The sequence below is a fragment of the Catharus ustulatus genome, chromosome 8, assembly GCF_009819885.2.
Source record: "Catharus ustulatus isolate bCatUst1 chromosome 8, bCatUst1.pri.v2, whole genome shotgun sequence".
NCBI classification, from domain to species: Eukaryota; Metazoa; Chordata; class Aves; order Passeriformes; family Turdidae; genus Catharus; species Catharus ustulatus.
The window spans coordinates 19,075,135-19,093,813 of NC_046228.1; the positions used below are offsets into that span (position 1 = coordinate 19,075,135).

General features: G+C 45.7%; 3 protein-coding genes across 5 annotated transcripts in view; 1 reads left to right on the plus strand and 2 right to left on the minus strand.

Moving 5' to 3' along the window:
- SEC31B (SEC31 homolog B, COPII coat complex component) overlaps window positions 1-3,976 on the minus strand; it is a 34,919-nt gene extending 30,943 nt beyond the window's left edge. For 2 of the 3 annotated variants that reach the window (XM_033065864.2, XM_033065862.2), the window contains exon 1: window positions 2,500-3,700. In XM_033065864.2, coding sequence (XP_032921755.1) covers window positions 2,500-2,516 — 17 coding nt within the window. In that variant the 5' untranslated portion in view covers window positions 2,517-3,700. Of the gene's footprint in view, window positions 1-2,499; window positions 3,701-3,902 lie in introns of those variants that run through there. The other variant, XM_033065863.1, reaches the window with a different exon arrangement.
- A 1,976-nt stretch (window positions 3,977-5,952) lies between these two features.
- On the minus strand, window positions 5,953-9,584 carry NDUFB8 (NADH:ubiquinone oxidoreductase subunit B8). The gene is made up of 5 exons (XM_033066711.1): window positions 9,473-9,584; window positions 9,177-9,303; window positions 8,479-8,578; window positions 6,841-6,996; window positions 5,953-6,178 (listed from the first exon to the last, which is right to left on the minus strand). Exons 1-5 carry the CDS (start codon window positions 9,570-9,572, stop codon window positions 6,086-6,088), a joined length of 576 nt encoding a protein of 191 aa, XP_032922602.1. The 5' UTR covers window positions 9,573-9,584; the 3' UTR covers window positions 5,953-6,085.
- A 2,025-nt stretch (window positions 9,585-11,609) lies between these two features.
- The window catches only part of HIF1AN (hypoxia inducible factor 1 subunit alpha inhibitor), a 9,516-nt gene continuing 2,446 nt past the window's right edge, over window positions 11,610-18,679 (plus strand). Inside the window, exons 1-7 of the mRNA XM_033066644.1 lie at window positions 11,610-11,881; window positions 12,822-13,072; window positions 14,295-14,443; window positions 16,117-16,262; window positions 16,732-16,838; window positions 17,227-17,290; window positions 17,519-17,629. Of these exons, the coding sequence (XP_032922535.1) occupies window positions 11,660-11,881; window positions 12,822-13,072; window positions 14,295-14,443; window positions 16,117-16,262; window positions 16,732-16,838; window positions 17,227-17,290; window positions 17,519-17,629 (1,050 nt within the window). The 5' untranslated portion in view covers window positions 11,610-11,659. The remainder of the gene's footprint in view (window positions 11,882-12,821; window positions 13,073-14,294; window positions 14,444-16,116; window positions 16,263-16,731; window positions 16,839-17,226; window positions 17,291-17,518; window positions 17,630-18,679) is intronic.

Genomic DNA, 18,679 nt, shown 5'->3' on the forward strand with positions numbered 1-18,679 from the left:
GTATATACATAAGCAAAAAAGAGAGCAGAAGGAATCTCAGTGCAGGCTAAATTCCAAGCAGAAACGTGACGTGGCAACAGAAAACAAAGTGCAATGCTATTGTGTGCCAATTCAGTTAATGTACTTTGCTCTTGCTCCTCCGAAAAATGAAAGGAAAAAAATAATTTGACTTTCTCTCTGAGCCAGCAAATGGTAGAAGGTGAGAAAAAGTAATCCACGAGTTACTACTGGGTTTCAATCTCAGCACTGACAGCAACTCTTTATTTACTCAGGATAGATTGAGTGACACCTGTAAAACAGGAACAAAATTTCCCATGTCTTTGGAGAGAGGTTAGTTGGGCAACAATGTCGCAGGTTAACTGAAAATCAAACATGAACAGCAGGCAGCTGGGAGGCTGCAAAACTGAATACAAAGACAATACAAATAATTATTGTTCTGAGGAGGATCCCATTCTTACTAAGGAGAAAGTGCCCAGTGCTCCATTCCTGACCACAAACAGGCCTTCTCAGCATCATAAATGCTGTGTGGATATTCACAGGCTAGTGGGGTCACTCTCATGAGCAATGCCTCAACTCTTTGAGCTTGGCTGCCCTGCAGTCTTTTAACTCTAGCTAAACAGAACTGTATGCACAGATGATATGCTGAATAAAGTAAACCTGTCAGCAGGCAGCACAGCAAAACCCTCTGCATCTTGTCATTTTGCTGTGATTAACCTCTCCTGGTTACTTGACACTGCTTGTGTAAACCACAACCTGCATCACATGGCACTCTGTTCAGATGCAGGGCTTATAAGAAACTGTGGCCTCCCAAGGTCCGCACAAGGGGGAAGTTTGGTCAGCATTACTTCTTGGGCTTGGACCTCCCAGCTAATAATCTACACCTTTTTTTAGGGGTTTTTCTTTCTCAGGAGTCAGAAGTTAAGGACATTCCCCCTCCCTCTCTTCCATGCCCTATTAGGACATGCTGATTGACTAGAATCTATTTAATGCTTTTTAGTATTAGTCTGCGGCAGTATCTCCCAAAGCTCAAACTGCCAACTGCTATTCTCACATTAAGCTTATCACAACATAGTTAAGGCCCTAAAGAATATGAACAGAACTCCTGTACAATTTTAAAAAGTGCAACTATTTCTTCATGCCCCTGACAAACACAGGTGGAAAGGCTGTCTCCTCATTACCATAACAAATCTCTAAATCTCACTTTCCAATCTCCCAGTACACACTTTGTGGGGTACTCATTAGGGGTCCACCACACTCTCTCTTGGGTGCATCTCTCAAGATGTTCTAGCACTACTCATGCCTCCCATACTACTGCAGAAACCCTGTCCAGGTCTTCTCCCTTCATTGGCAGAGGGGAGTGAAAATAGCCCCAGAAGTTAGGTGAATCTTCTAGCAAAAGTCTATTTATTGCACAATGCTCTAGCGGACTCCACCACCATGGGGGGCAGGACAGCTAGTATGTTCCTTACAAGTCCTTCTCTTGCCTCTCCCCCCTCCAGTTACAATCTACAGCTGTAGGAGCAGGCTGTACACTCAGGCCTCATTGCCTCTTGTCTTTCACAAGGGCAACTTCCCTGGGAATATTAATAGACAATGGCCAAGAGACCTCTCCCTTACAGGAAATTAACTGGAAAGGAATCAGTGAAGAATGCAACTATCACAAACTTAGCTGGATAAATGGCACAAGCTCCCCTTCCTTACCTCTGTGCTAGACTGACTGCATGGCTGAAATAATTTACATTTAATGCGCAAATAAAGATAAGCTGCAAAACTTTGTGGAAAAGTATTGATCAATTGTTTGTCTTTTCTTGTCAATAGAGCATTTTACACAAGAAAGTCAACTACTGCATCATTGCTGTTCTCTTTTCACAAACTTAAGTCAGGGCAGAACGTGAAGGTAAAGTGTCTTGGTCATGGTAACCCACCCAAATGGAGGAAAGCAAACAACGCTCCATTTAGAGTGGCTCAATGTCAACAGAACAGCCACAGAAGTATTGAACAGGTTCACTGTGTCCCTGGCCCTAAAGGCAAACCAGCAGTGGTTCCAACAGACTTGAGAAGGCCAACAGAGGATGCATAAGAAGCTAAAAGATCACAGTATCACACTATCTCTTAAGAATATCCAAGCAGTTCAGCTCCACAGCAGCCGAGGATCTGCAGAGATACAGCAGCACCTCCTCCTTAAGTCAGTGAGCTCTGAGTTTGAAAGGGCAAAAAAAAGAAGCCAAATTTCAGTCTTACTTTTAGAGAAGTGATCCTTCGATACACTATGCATATCTGTATCCAGGAGAGGACTCAAATCCTTAAAGAAAAAAGCCCTTCTTTAGCAAACCCTTCTGGTTGCCTTAGAAAAAATTTTAAGTATTGAACTCTTCCACAATAGAATTTTCAGGGAGAGGTTGCCACCTGCTGTCATCTCTCAAAATAGCATCCAAGACTTCCAAGAAAGCTCATGCTTTTCTCAGGACTTCTAATTAATTAATCTTGACAATTCCTCACCTTTCTTCTACAGACATCCATCTGACTACAGATCTAATATATTAATGAATCTCAGCCCCAAAGGGAGTGGACAGAAGCATCAATTCCCCACAGCTTTCCCCAGACACGGCTTCCTGCACAGACCTTAAAGGGTGATGATGCCTGCAAAGAAAAACCTGACAGGTCAGAGCACACCTCACCCCTAAGGAGAGCATGCAGCTAAACAGTGAAAATTCACAAGTTACGTTAGACCATGCAAATAATGCTGTCAGAGGAAAAAATTCCTCACCTTTGCTAACCTTAGTACCTACAGGTTTACAGTGTACTATAATAAGACCACGGTTATTGCGTGAGCTAATTGACCCTCAAAGCTGTCATAATAATTATCCCTGACAGCACTCTAGTGAGGCCTTCTCTCTCTTGCACCACTCAAATACTGTCAATCAGAAATCCCCTCCCACTGACTTTCCCAGTCCTCCTCCTGCCACTGGACACAAACATTCCTCTCTGAACAGTTCCTACTGATACTGGACTTCTAGCACTGCACACAAAGGACCTGACAGGCTGACCTCCCCACACTTAGCTAAAAGTGAAACTTGGGCAGAACAAAAAAGATTTGTCCAAGGTCACCCAGGTGACCCTAAGACCTGAAAAACATCCCCCAGCCATGACACAATAGTTAAGACACAAACTGCCCCTACAGTTTCCACAGTTTGCACATCCTAGTGTTGATCTCTGTACTGCCCCTTCCATTTGCACTTTCCTGACACCCTCCTTCCGCAGCTCCCCAACACCCCATAGCCAGGATGTTCTCGTACGTGCTTATTATAAACCCCGATTACAGAAGGCAGAGAGACACTCAGCTAATCTCGGCTAATCACTGGTGTGTGCAAGGTGGGGTTGTTGCAGGGCAGGGCTCAGCACATTCCTCCATGACAGCTCCAATGGTTTATAAAGAAACTTTTTGAGCTCTGCGCAGTTTCAGGAGCTGTTGCCCATTGCACAGCGCTGCTCAAATAGCAGTGCACACACGGCTCGAGTGTGCTTGTCTGCAAAACAGCATTATCCCGTGGGGTGGTGAGAAAGAGCAAGGCTCTGGGAGGAAAGCATTGACCTCGGACACCGGGTGTCAGGCACGGGCTCTGGGCTACGCCAGAGGCCTCTCCGCGGCCCAGGTCACACCGCGGAGATCCCCCGGCCGCTCCCCGCCCGCCGCCAGCCGAGGAGAGACGGGAGAGCGGACCCGAAGCTCCCGGGGCAAGGACGGGGCCACGGGACCTGGGAGAGGAGCCTGGACAGCGAGCCGGGGAGGGCAGCACGGCAGCCCGGGCTGGGGGACAGGGGCGGGGCCAGCCCCGGGCCCCTGGCCTGGCTCGGTGTCCGAGGGGCCGGGCCGGGCCGGGTCGGGGGGCGGCGGCCCTTACCGGCTGGCTGCCGTGCCTCCCGCGCCGCTCCTCCCGCAGCCCGGCGCTCCGACGGTGGCCGCGGGGAGCCCGGAGCGCCGCCCGCCCGCCGCGCTGCGCCTGCGCGGGCCGGCCCCGGAACCCGGCCCCGCCCGGCCCGCCCCGCTGCCCGCAGCTCGGCCCTGCTCCCGGCCGGCCTCGCCCGCCGGGAGATACCTGAATCGGCGGGTGGCTCACGCCGGAGGCGAGGACACCGCTGCTGGAGCCGGGCTCTGCTGCGGCTGCCATGACCCCCCCTCAAAACTCTGCCTTAGCTACAAATTTAACGCATCCTGAGGGCGTGCAAAAGGGAGAGGAATGTGTTTTTCTAAAAGTATTTTAATTTCCAGGGAAAAAATATGCAGAAGGACCCAGGCCTTCTTCCATCTCTCCTGCTTTAAGAAAAAATTTGCCTACATTACAAACCCCGTTTTTTAGGACTTCTGAGCCATATGTGCCCAACCCACTATGCTTTCCCCATGATGAAAACCGTAATTCAGCTACCGTTCAGAACAAACGGGCTGGAAGTCCCCAAAGCAGGCAGCAGCAAACAGCACTGAACGCTGCACAATGAGCAGGAAGGGCCTAGCCCTGCCTCACTGCCAGTGCTACTCTATCACACACACCAAGGCAGGGCTCCTGTGACTGCACTGATCACCTTCATTTTACTTGAAAACTCTTACAACTCTCATAACATTGTATATAGTGCTGTCACATAAGTGCTGTGGAATGCTAACTCTCGACTGAAGTATCCCTAAGGAGTGTTTTACCCTGCAAAACAGAATTCAGTTTTAAGGTCCCCATAGCTCAAAAACACCACTTAAAAATGCTTTTGGGATAAACCATTATTGACTGTAATTTAAAAGCAAATATTTCTTTAACAAGAAGAGAAGGTGACAGCTTACCATAGCTATGAGGAATGTTGATTGTTCAGCACCTCCAAGGGAGTTACAAATATTCAGGTGTAAATAAACTATGTCCTAGCATTCAATCCCATAATTCCCTTTAATATATATCCTTATAAAAACCCCTACACAAAAAACCAAACAGTCTCTTTAGAATTTGCAGTTTGAAATCTGTACGGATGGAAAAAACATGAATCACTGTCTTTAGATACCTGCTTCTCTTAAAGCACTAAACTGAGCTGTGACAGGGTGCTGAGAGCAGAGCACAGCATCCAGCTTACAGAAAGCACCTAGAGGGGCCCGTGCCTTCAGCCTTCTGTGACCACTCACTCCTGCCACTGAACAACAGGGTCAAGGCATAGTCCAGCAGAATTGAGAGAAGATTCACTGTAAATCAGCACTAAAGGTACTGTCTTCTCCAGCAACAAGAGGAAAAAAACCCCTATGTTAGAGTAGAGCTGGACAAATTTATGAGCTTAATAAGCAAGTATGTATAATTTCCCAAGCAAACTGTTGCTGAAGCTATAGGAGGTCCAAGACCAGTGGTCTGCAGCAAAACAGGCAGATTTCATGGGCCAGCTGTAACTCCAGGCCAGCCAGATGAACTCAGGCCATAAAGAAACAATTATGGGATCAAAGCAGATCTGGCTGAACTTGCTCATTAGCCTTTTCATACTGCTGCTGTCCACACAGCTCTGCTGTCAGCTTCAACCTACACACTGCAAGGCTCTGTGCCTCACCAGTGCTTCCTACTGGTTGTGCAAACTTCACTTGGGCATCTAGACCTGGAAGAGATCAAAGTCAACTCCCAGTAAGGGCAGACACAGTACAAGATTCCCAAAGACTGGCACTTGCTAATCTGTTTCTGCCTGTCATTTTGCAGTATACAGTGACACTCCAACTCCCAGCAGCAAATGCCAAATGCCTTGGTTACAGGCAGTATTTCCTACATAAACAGGTACAGTGAGGAATGTTTGCGTACAAGGTACTTGAACGACCAGCAGTCCTAGGTCTGCACTCATAACTTTGCCCCACAGATACTATCCCATTTAGAAAAATAGCAAAGGTCACTCCATTTCATTAGCTATAATTCAGCCTTCTCAAACCAACAGAAGACAACTAGCACAGTAGGTGTCATTGATATATTTCACTGCGGTTAGCAGCTGAACATTGAAGAACAAGTGTTAACATATGCCAGTGAACACTAGAGAAGATTGCTTCCCCAGCAAAAGTGATGGAAATGTAGCACTTGAACAACTTTCAAATTTCATAGTGTATCACTGGTGGTGGTTTTTTATTGGGGTCTCCTCCTTTCTCCAGATACAGGTCATCGAAGGGATATTGTTTCGGCCCCTACAAGGAGAGACAAAGAGCGGCAAATTCACCACACTGACCAAGTAAATTAAGGGGTAGGAGGAAAATGTCTCATCCCATCCCACCCCCACCCAAATTAAAGCTTGTAATTCATGACTTAAATTTCTATTTCTTAAGTGCTTCAGCTAGAATATCAGAGTATGAGGAAAGTAAATTCAGAAATAAGGGGCTCCTTGCACAAATTGCTTTTTGAACAGAAACATCCAGGTCGTCTTGCTTTTAATCTTAATCAACAGTTTATCTCACAGCAGGTGGATAATATATTGCAAAAGCTGCTTGTGTAATCAGACACATTTTTCAAGAGCACATTTCCCAAATGATACAGCTCATGAAATATAATTAACAACACAAGGCAAGAGAATTAAAGCATCTCACTTGAGTAGATGCACACACAGGGAAGGAGAAGACCTAGACCAAAGATGGGATACTGTAAGAAGCATAGTTCATATTAGATCCCTGTGACAGTCAAGAGAACAACTCAGGCTACATGAGGCCACAGGACATCCCTTGGCCCATCCACTGCCAGCAGCAGTTTTGCATTCGCACCCATCACTCATCTTCAGCAAAACCACTCTTATGGGCATTGGCAACGACAAGAAATGCAGCTACTTTTCCTCCCTTTACCCTTAGGTTTCACTCACCACAGGCATGTAGGATGGGTAGATGGTTCCAAGACCAAACATGACCAGCATTGTGCCCAGAAAGATGAAGAAATGTTTGCTCATGGTGTGCCAGGGAACAACAGTGGGGGATGTATCAGCCCGGTTCCGAGTGTACATGTCAAACTGCCAGTGCATCTAAAGAACAAAGGAAAACAATTGCACATTTACCAACAATGGTCAAGCCACTTTTCTCAAGGGAAGTAGCACATTACAGCATTCACAAAACTGCCAGAAGCTGCTTCATCTCCACCTCAAATGCAGAGATAAAGCCACAGAGGAGGTACATGGAGGAGGTACAGTCACAACAGACTGCTGCTTACAGTAAAACTCAAAAGACTCTACATTTCATCCTATGCTTATACCACACAACATGCTTAAATATAGGACAGCAGTAGTTTTTACTTCTGTGCATAATCATTCCACTTCAGCTTTGTTCCCTAGGACCATTGGAAAGGCATGGTATAAACTGGAACCCTCATTAGTGGAAGCTCAGTCACATACCCAAATAGAAGTAGTGCTATTTCTAATGAAGCAACTACCTGACACTTGGAGGCTGGTCCCTCCCTCAAAACTGGGAGAGGACCTGCTGCTGTTACTCCAGGACAAGAGCAAGGCTGGTAGCAAGCTAATGCCCTGAAGTACAAACAGGAACGTCTCAAGCACGTTCTGCCTATAGTCTCCTTTCACATTAACAAATGCATAGAAATCATTAATTTGCAGCTCAAGTACTGCTCCCAAATTACCAGCTCTAGCTCCCCCAGAGCCATTTCCTATCAAACCCAGAGCCAGAATGAGCACAAATCAAAGCTGCCTAAACAGAGGTATCTGCTAACACCTGGAATACATCAGTATAGTCCTCTTCACAAGGGCTTGTACACAAGCCTTCCTGCACTACAACAACACAGAATCAACATGGGGGTTCTTTTCATGTGCTTTTATAGTCACTACAACCTGCACTTGCTGTGGTACACGTTGAAATGCTCTGACATGGTTTTAATACAATATATTATGCACACATACTTAGCTGAAATCTTGGTTTTAGTAAAGAGATCACAAGCCAATTACCAAGGTCAGTAATTGCAGTCAGATTGCAGAATGCATTCACAAAAAGACCATGCACTAAGCACTGAAAGGAATTTGAGGAGCTTAGATTTACAAATTTAACATAAATAACCTATTCACATTTGTCTTAAGGACCTGTTGCAAACTTCCTTTAGGGAGAACATCCTTCCTTGTAGTCTACCTCAAAAAACCCCTAGAGTAACAAAGCAACAGTAGCTTCTTCCATTGCACTAAAGGGACTTTATTCAAACAGTGGCTTCTTTGCTAAACAATTCTGAACCAGGCTCTCATACTGAGTCTGATCGGGCAAATAAAATTATTCCTTCAGGGAAAGCTAAGTTTGTAAAGTCTCCCTTCTCATATATAAGTTAACTGTCCTCAGTACTTTCACAGTATTAACCCAGATGGCCATAGCCTAACTTTGCCTTGAACTGTCCCTGCTTGCACCGGCAACACACAAAGGATTCAGCAGAAAGCACTAACAAGAGGTTCATGTTAGAATTTAGTAACAGGAGCATTGGTGAGCAACTTGAGAAGTGGGACTGGTGTTCCTACCGGCTCTCCCCAGTTATGCCTCATATCTGGCTGGTCCCACTGGTACCAGGGGTCTCTCTCATAATGAGACTTATCAGGGAGCATGGGATAGTCACCATACCTAGGAGTAACAAACAAAAGACCAAATATAAGGAAATCTGTACTCATTTAGATATAATTTGTAGGAGACAGTATAAGACAGGCCTAAGGAAATAGAATTAAATACTACTTTGTTTTGTTATAGCTTTTATGCATATACATTTTTGAAATGCATTAAAACAACTAGCACAACAATAATTACCTTGATACCAGTCACCATAACAAATGGCATTCCCCAAACTGGCCTTACTGGGGTCCACTTGATGAAAGAAAACACAAGCTTAACTAAAATATGGAACCCTAGTTATCCTGGCACATGTCGAAGTATTCCCAACATTTAAACATCTCCTGAAACCTTTATTACAGACGTGGCATCCCATTTAGCCTTGAAGTCTCTCAAGTTTCTCTCATGAAGTCTCTCGTGTTTTATTCACACAGGCCTCTAACCCATTCCATTTGTTCCTGTTTCAAAACACTGAAGTGTCTTCAAAGCTCTAAGCTCACAGTACAGCAAAGCCAGGGATTCACCAAGGACTACGAGTCTGCAGCACCTCCCCACAAAGCCAGGAGCTGCTGGGCCCAGCCCGCTCCCGGCTGCGGAACAAGAGCACCCAGCTCACCCCATGCCGTCGTCGGGGTAGGGCTGATAGTCCTCCACCCGCATGTTGTACTTCTTCGCAGCGGCGGCCCGCTCCTCCGGAGTCCGCGGGTACGGCCCGGGCAACATGTCCGCGGACATCTCCGAGGCTGCGGGAGAGCAACGCGGTACAGTGGGCGCGGGCCCCGCCGGCGGCCACAGCCAGGCCGGGGAGGTCGCGCCGTCCTCCCGCCCGGACCCCGCAGCCACCGGCCCGCCGCCCCATACACCCCGGCCCCGCCGCCAGCCCCTCGCTCCAGCGTCCGCCTCCCCGCTCACCCGCCCGCGCCCCCGAAGGCGCCGCCAAGGCGGCCCGGGCCGCCCTGAGCCCGGCGGCCGCCCGGGGCCAGAGGACACCGCGGAGAGCGCCCGCCGCCATCGCCCCCAGCGCGCAGGCGCGGCCGCCGGAGCACAGGAGGGGCGGGACCAGCGCTCAGGAGCGGAGTGGGCGGGGCCTGTAGGGGTGGGACACGGGGCGTGGCCCTTGAGGGGCGGTGCCTGTGAGGGGGCGGAGCCTCTGCCGGCCCCGCGGGGCAGGAATTGATCGCTGCTGGTGTTGTAATAGTGACACGGGGTTAATGGACGGAAAAGGCATCGGTGCGATATTTTGCTCTGTATGACATCGTCTGAAGCGGGGCAATGGGAATTTATGGCAGGAACTGCCTTCCAGACGCGGGGAGCCTCCTGCGGAGCAGCCGGATCGATGCTAAATCGGATCGATGCCGTGCCCGGCAGCGTTATGCAAATCGCCTTCTTTGTATCAGTATCAATATTATTAAAGTCAATACCCAAATGTAATCGTCTTATCTCCATGGCGCCAGGGGAAGGTGGACAGCAGAAATGGCATGTTAATTTAGCAATATGATTTTTCAAATGTAAGCAATGTATTATTGTAAATAAAATCAATATGAGCATTAAAGGATTTTGCAGTTTACTTCATTATGTAAACTCTGTGGTAGTTGAACTCATTTTCCTTCAGTTATTCACATCAGCCATAATGGGTAATGTCTCTATAACGATTTACATTATAAACCTTTGCAGCGCAAAAACTATCACAGACAATTTGTCATTAAAGCCATTCCTTCTAATAACAACATTAATTTTAAACCTAATAATTGAATGAAGACAATGGTGAACCACAAATATATATCTGAGATACAGCATGCCTGAGATGGGAGCTTTGTTGCAGATAAAGAACAGTGTCCTTTCACTTATCCCAAAGAAAGGCCTATTGATGTCATTTTAGGGATGGTCTCTTAATTCAGCCAACTCCCTTACAAATGAATATGCAGTGAAGTTACTCAGTTATCGAATAAAGTTACTAACTCAGAGCCCAGCCTTCCAGTGCAGATACTGCTGCTGTTTTCCATGGAGCAGCACTTGGTCCCTGTCCCAGCTCTGCAGCCCACACAGCGCCGTGGGGACAGCAGAATGGGGACAGCACTGCAAGTGGGGACCTGGTTCCCATTGACCTGGCCTCACTGCAAGCTGGGCTTGTGATCAGCTACTTCTTACATCAGCTCCTCACCGCTGCATATTTACTTTCTGAATTATGTTTGAGTTTTCCACAGCTGTGTTTCAAGTTTCCTAAGCACCCAAATATATTTGCAAATACACTGTAAAAAATGTTGTTCACCTGTACAGCAGAAATGCTGTAGATTTAAAAGGTGAGAAGGCATTCATTTTCCTAGAAACTAAGTATAGTAATAAATTTTGGAAGGACAAAGGGAAATTGCATTATTCTCATGAGGGCAAAGTTCTGTGCAGGCAGAACAAATCCCAGCTACTGATGCCTAATGTGGTGCGCATTCTTGAGAAATAGCGATCATCATTTTCACTGTTTTCAGATCAAAAGCCAAATGTAGACTTTGTCTCACATAATAAACATACAATAAGGAAATAATTCAACAGCTCCAGCCTCAGTCACACAGTTCACGAAATCCTGCTAAAATGATGCTGACCCCAGCATAGGCTGGGTGCTGGTTGCACCAGGCACTGCTACTTTTCTTTTTTTTTTTTTTTTTCTCTGTAGCAAGTGTTAATTAACCTGCTCGTTCTCAGGCGCAGAGCTCCGCAGTGCATTCATTTCCCGAGGGCAGATGAGGCGGCGCTGTTTCCATCAGGGCAATGGAAATGTCCGAGGGGCAGCGCTTGTGCCCGCTCCGCTGCCTTTGAGGGGAGGGGGCTACAGAGACGATCCGATCCTTTCTTTGTGTCCTCTGCAGCGGGTTTTCCCCTGCCTGTGCTCCCAGCTCCCGGGGGCTCCGACATCCTTGGAGACAGCCGCCGAAGGGCAGCGGAGCCCCTGCAGCCTCCGCCCGCGCGGGGGCGCTGCCGCGGCCGCCGGTGTCCCTCCCTCTCGATGGTCCTCTGCCCTCCGCCTTCGCCCTCCGCTTCCGGCGTTGCCATGGGTGCGCAGCTTCCGCTTCCGGCTTCCTTGGTACGGGCTCTCCGGTGGAGGCGGCGATGGCGGCGGCCTCGTCCTCCTCCGCCTCCTCTTCTTCTTCATCCTCCTCCTCTTCCTCCTGCTCCTCTTCGGCGGCGGCCGCGGGCTGCCGGGAGGGCCCTGCGGTGGCGGCAGGGCCGGGCTGGAGCGACTCCCAGTTCCGCCGCTACTCCTTCGAGACGAGGCCCATCCCGCGGCTCAGCCACAGCGACCCCCGCGCCGAGGAGCTCATCGAGAACGAGGTGAGGGGGTCCCGGGCGCAGGCCCCTCCTCATCCCGGCCCTGTCCGTCCGGGGTACTGCGCGGCCTCCGTTTTAGCCGCTGTCCCGCTCCTCTCTGCTGTAGTGGACGTTTTTGTTCGGTGCTACAGCGTTGAGTTGTGAAATTCTCAGGAAACGTTTATTTTAAGACCTTTGCTGTCGGGATGGAAGTTGTGCGAACGTTGTGTAAAACCCTGGGCACATATTAATTGGTTTCTAAGTGCGAGCGACCACAGATGTGAAGGTTCCCTTGCAGTGGTGGCTCTTGTATTGGTTCTGTACCAGGTCAGTCTCGTTTTGGTAGGTTTGGTAGTTGGGTTTTTAAAAGAAAATCTGCAAGAAGGGAAGTTGTGTGTGTACACCTTGGGAACACAGCGCTGCCTGTTGCTTACTACTGGTAGATGAGGAGATGGGTGATGTCTTTTTGAAACGGTTCTTTTTTTACTGTAGAGGACATGGTCCGTTTTTTGATGGCTGGTTATTAGCAATCCTCTGAGAAAAGAGATGAGTTCTGTCTCTGGATTTAGAGGGATCTTTTTGCTGGCATTTTCCCCTTCACAGCTGAGGTTGGAAGTGACCAGCAAGAATCTACTGTGTCTCCTGGCTACGTGGCAGGACCAAGCCGGCCCAGAAGTGTTGCCAGCTGGTGTTTGTCTAACCTCGCTGAGAGAGATTGGCTGAGTAGATAGTGCAATCTGTCCCATTGCTACCAGGAGCTTACTGCAACCCCAGGCCACCACTTTCTTAAAACTTCCTATCATGTCTCTCTTAGTTTTCTCCCCAGAACAAGGTGTATGATTACTTCAAATGCCTTTTCCAATTCCCCGTTTTGAAAGGGAGTTTTTTGTGGGTGCAGTAATGATTGTGTTCCTTCTTAAGTTCAAGAGGTCTTTGAATCAATAAACTTCCTGTTTCTCTTCAGGAGCCAGTGGTGCTGACAGATACGAATCTGGTTTATCCTGCTCTGAAATGGGACCTGGACTACCTCCAGGAAAACATTGGCAATGGGGACTTCTCGGTGTATAGTGCCAGCACACACAAGTTTTTGTACTACGATGAGAAGAAAATGGCCAATTTTAAGAACTTCAAACCCAAGTCAAGTAGGGAAGAAATGAAGTTTGCTGAGTTTGTGGACAGACTCAAAGAAATACAACAAAAAGGGGGTGCTGAGAGGTAAGTGGTATGTGGAGTGTGGAGGTTTCTCTGTTTCTTCAGACCTAAGTAGGAGCTAAGTTAATCTTCAGTGGGTCTTGATGATTAAAGTGTCTTGAACTTCTTGGACTTTGTTTGCTTCATTTTAATAATCCTGCTTTTCCTGCAGGGTTTCTAGTTGATGCAGCCTTGGTACCTTATTAGAAAAGTCATACCAAACAAACTATTCACACTGGCTGTGGGAATTTATTTATTTATTTCCTCCTCTGTGTGAGGCAGGGTTTGTATAGAGAAAGAGTTAAGCTTTGCATTTTTTTGGCAGACTGTGGTATTGGTAGAGAAGCTTGTTGTCTGATGACAAGGTACAGGCTATGTATGGCATTCAAGTTTTCCCACAGAATCCCAGGGTAGCTGGAGCTCACCCTCTTTGGGAAATAGGAGGCTGGGTTGTGCACGTGCTGTGTACTGATGGTGATGGCCTGTGCCACTAACAGAGCTGTAAGTTACTGAGAGGGGCTTCAAGTGGACATGGAATATAACTATCAGCAGCTGTACTGAAACCCTTAGTGCTTTCAGTCACAGCCCTCTAAAAAAACTTACCCATGCTAAATAGTGTCATCGTTAGAAGCAACACTGTACCCATGCCTTCTTGTCATCTGTGCTTTTCTCTTCTTTCTTGGCTTTGGGTGTCCTTTTTCCAAGAGAGAAGGCAGTCCTTGCTCTTAAAAATGTGTTTTTTTCCAGCATTGCAGACAGCAGTCTGTAATACTGTGATTGTTGGTACAGGTGCTTGATTCCTCTGATCAGAGCTCTATGTCTAAATGTGAACATGATACTGAAATGTGCAGGCTTTCCTGAGCCTTCTTTTCCCCTCATGTAGTTCTGCTAGGGGAGGTGGCTGATATTGCAGGTGAGTTAGAGGGGTGGCATTCATCTAGGGATTAGACATGAACATATTTGATAATGGCCCGTCTGTTTAGAGTTTCCTTAAAATTATGTTTTTCCCTTTTAATTGTTCAAGTTGGACTGAGATCTGTTCTCTTCTGTACTGAGAAACCTTACAGCAAAGTTTGGCGACTTTTTGAAACTATTTCCTTCCATAGGTGTTGAAGCTGTGTAGTGATAGAACAGAATCTCTAGGTAGTAATTCTCTGTTTTGAAATCTTTCTGAAGAGACAGAGTATGTCTGTGTTCATGACAAAACCTAATACTTGATTTTTGCTTTTTCTCTTGGACAATTCAGGCTATACCTACAGCAAACACTGAATGACACAGTTGGAAGGAAGATTGTGGTGGATTTCCTTGGCTTCAACTGGAACTGGATTAACAAGCAGCAAGGGAAACGTGGCTGGGGTCAACTGACTTCTAACTTGCTTCTTATAGGCATGGAAGGTAAATAGGTTTCTCAGATTGGAGGAGAAAGGGAGAAGATTGCACCAGCAGTTCTGTATTTCTGTTCCAGAAGGTCTTTCAAATGGCTTTTCCCCTAGTTTCTGTGTTTTCCTTCATAGGAAGTAGTTTAAATCACTGCACTGGGAGGAGACTGCTATCACACCTTAACTTGGGTTATAAAGAGGGAACAAGGAAATGAATAGCCTGTATTTTGCCAGGGATGTACTGTGAATACCTGAATGTAATGTGCTCTGGAAAGCCTCTGTATGATGCTAGTGTTTCTAGTAACTGGTAATCATATCCTGGGATCTGTTTACTGTTTGCATGCTTCAGGCACTGTAGGTTTAAAAAGCTCAAAGCCTGCAGATTCAAAATGCAAAAAGGTTTGCAAGTTGAACAGTGTTAGACTTCTGGGGTTTTCTGAGTATGTCCAATGTCTTCCCAGTAGGAAATGTGATTATTTTGTGAAGTCTTTTTTCTTATTTGAGCTAGTAGACTGTGAGAAGAAATTCTCTTTTAAGACCATTTTTTTTTAAAAGGCTAGAGGTCAGTGGGAAACTTGAAGATGGATAAATTCTAAAGGTATCTGGATAGAATAGAATTCCAAATCCATGTGGAGCCTGACTTAGAAGCAGGTGCCTTAGAAGACAGAGGTACCACTAGGCTGTTGACAAAGAGAACATTCTTTTAGAAAGTAATCTCAATAACTGGGTGGGAAATGCACACTATTCTGTGAGGTAGGAAAGCCTATAATCAATGTGGCCAGCATATCCAGTTATAATTGCTCAATTACATAACTTGGATGGTTTTTTCCCTTTTGCACCAAGTCATACTCAACCTACAGCAGTTTGTCTTTGCCACTTGTTGTACTAGCTGAAAGAACATAATATAAAATCAGTGGACCAACACTGTCTTACAGGCCATATAATTACTAAAATCCTGTTAACAAGTTATGTGCAAGAACCAAGGCCTTGCCTTGAACCAGCATGTGCTACAAAAAGGAATGTCTTTAGAGCAGCATATGATTATATGATCTATTTAGTGAAGTTACAGGGTTAACTGTTTTCTTAATTCTTGCAGACCAAGACAGAAATAATCTGAATTGGCAAACAGCTGAAAAACAGTTGGGGGGGGGGTACAAAACACCCCACTGTATTTCAAGATTTGATTAAATTTAAAATCTAGTGGCAACAGTGAAGCGCTGTAATCAGACTTGAGCAGGTGCTATTGGGAGCTCCAGTGACAGAGATTGTTTACTTGTTTTCTTGCAAAACTTAAGCTTCTAGGACTTTTTTTTAAGTCCAACCATTGAACTCATTTTCTCTAGACTAATCTTTGACAGTCTGTTCTACAACTTGTCATTTAAATGAAGTGTTTTATGAAAAAGCTTCTCATCAACATTCAGCATCTGCTGTTCGTTGAGACAAGCTGGAAATCCTAATCCTGTAGAGCATAAGTTGCTGAGTATGGATTTAGAATGGAAATCAAGTGGAGTAACAACTGCTCAATAAAGGCTGACTAATAGAGTGATCAGTTTGTAACATTTCTGTTGTCATTTTCCTTGTTTAGTTTCTGAATATGTGGGAGTATATTTTCTGTCTTTAGCAAGGAATATAACTTGCTTCTCTTTCATACCTGTACGTAAGAGTGTCTTATCTTTTCTCTCTGTGTAGGGAATGTGACACCAGCTCATTATGACGAGCAACAGAACTTCTTTGCTCAGATTAAAGGTTACAAGAGGTGTATCCTATTTCCTCCTGATCAGTTTGAATGCCTCTATCCTTATCCTGTGCACCATCCATGCGACAGACAAAGCCAGGTGAGAGCAGCAGATCTGTTCTCTACTCCACGCCAAAAATGGGTATTTGTAAAGGTGCTAGGTGGGAGGAAGCTGCACTGGAGTTAAAGCTGCAAAACACTTCCTAAGCTTTTGCAAAACCTCTGCTCAGATTCGATAAGTGGTGAATGCATTGGTGGAAGGACTGCTGGTTTTCTGTTTGTGTCTGGTCCTGACTCACAACCCTACTGATAGCATAGTGGGGCTGCAGTTGCTACCTTCTCTGTTCTGTTTCATTGATCACTTGGTCAAATACAGATTTGCTGACAGACAAATTGCAAGATTCCTCCTATATGGTACTTGGAGGGTACTGCAGGACCTCACAATGAAGATACAAATGGGAATGTAAAAGCCATGTAGGGAAGACCAGGATGATTGACACTGAGAGCCAATAATGAGGACTGTGATTGCAGGAAGTTCTTCTGAATTTCTTAATGTTTTCTTCTATTAGGTGGACTTTGACAATCCTGACTACGAGAAGTTTCCGAACTTCCGGAACGTGGTTGGCTATGAGACGGTGGTGGGTCCTGGGGATGTGCTGTACATACCTATGTACTGGTAAGAAGGATGGCAGGACTGCACTGTGATAAAAACCAGAGGTTTAAAATGTTTTCTACTTAGTGTTGGTTTGGCTCCCGAGAGTATTTTGTTTTTACTTCTCCAGCAACTGTGGTATATTCTGTCATATCTTGGGCAATTGCTTCTAATTCCTGTCTGTTGGATAGAAATAGTAATTCTCCCTGACACCACATTAATTGTACATGTACTCACTAATATGTCCAAGAAAAGGATCTATATTTAAATAAGGAGAGCTTTCCAGAAGGTCTTGATGCAGGAGGTATACACCAAGGCTTGTCTAGTGCTGTCTGAACTCATCAACCAAGGTATTTCAGTATAAGCTACAGCAATAGTTTCTTTTCTTTTTTTTTATGTGATTTCCATGCAGGTGGCACCATATTGAGTCTCTCCTGAATGGGGGGATTACCATCACTGTGAACTTCTGGTACAAGGTGAGTACAAGCACAGCTTGCATAGTTCCATCCCAGAGGATTTTTTCAGGTAGAGATGTATTGGCACACATTGTCAATATGAGAACTTCGTGGCACCAAGTCGTTTGCTTCTGGAAGCTACTTTTTCTTCTTCAGAGTTGTGTGTGTGTGAAGAGCTGGGTGACTGGGGGAAGGTGGAATAAGCTGCCAATACAGAACCATGACAATGAGCTCTTTTTGATATTTCAGGGTGCCCCAACCCCAAAGAGAATTGAGTATCCATTAAAGGCTCATCAGAAAGTGGCAATTATGAGGAACATTGAGAAGATGCTGGGAGAAGCCTTAGGAAATCCACAGGAGGTATGGAAAAGAACCATGTGGTCACTGCTGTTGAAATCATTAGGGCATAATGCAAAACTTGAGATGACAACTGCTTGGCTCTAGGTAAGGGTGGGAGAAAGCAGGATTGCTCTTTTGCTAGTTCCTGCAGTCTTCAGGAGGTCATTTCCTTACAAAAAGGCAAGCTCTAAAGATTGTCTTTCTGGAAAGGATGACTACAAACAGCGAAGTAGTTGTTCTTGTATGTGGAAAAAAGGGTACTTTGACTTTGGGCACCTCCAGGAAAGTATTGTTCCCAAACTTTCCTTCACCTTCTGTGCAGAAATGGCCATTATTTGCAAAAACAAATGGAACTGTTTTACTTGTTGAATCCAAGTCTCTTAAATAACAGAAATCTCCTTCTATTAAGTCATGTGCTTCATCTTTAACATGTGTCTTGCTCATCTCTGAATGCTCTGCAATCTTAACCATCTGGTATATCAAAAAAAGCCCCACCAAACCTGAGGTATTAAGTCTAAAAAGACTGAGGTACTAAGAGTATGCCTTTGAAGATCAAATCATCTGAAAGTGGAAATGTTTTCATGGTCTGTGATCCTTACAACTGTGCAGAAACTCTTCTTTAGCTTCTCCCCTGGGATTATTTTACTGCCATAGCATTCTGAGCTTCCCTCTGTGACAAGGCAGTGCTGAGATGTGGGAGTGGTCTTGACTGAAAAAAAAAAAAGTATCAAAATCATCAGTTGTAGTCCCCCTTCTTACTGACCCAGGGATCAGAGAGGATTCAGTGAGTGAGAATGTTCCTTCTCTGCCCTGAAAAAAGCAACCTGCGATGACTGTTGACTCCCTTTAATAGCATCGACTTAGAAATCACAGATATTGGGTAGGAAGTGAAAATGTTTCAGGCATGTTATCATTCTGAATAGAATGTTTTGGTGTCACCTAAAGTCCGGTGTTGATAGAAGACCTTGCAGTTTTGGTAGGGTGTTTTAAGAATGTGTTCGTGGGTGCCTCAATGCTTTTCTGGAAAATACTGTGAAAGTGATTAGGTGTATCTTGGGCTCTGTGATGCAG

Bases quoted from the DNA above. Each gene is read 5' to 3' on its own strand.
- NDUFB8 (XM_033066711.1), bottom strand. From the start codon at position 9,572: ATGGCGGCGGGCGCTCTCCGCGGTGTCCTCTGGCCCCGGGCGGCCGCC. The intron at 9,304-9,472 runs GTGAGCGGGGAG...GCTCTCCCGCAG, and splicing joins GCCTTCGGGGGCGCGGGCGG to CCTCGGAGATGTCCGCGGAC. The intron at 8,579-9,176 runs GTGAGCTGGGTG...TGTTACTCCTAG, and splicing joins TACCCCGACGACGGCATGGG to GTATGGTGACTATCCCATGC.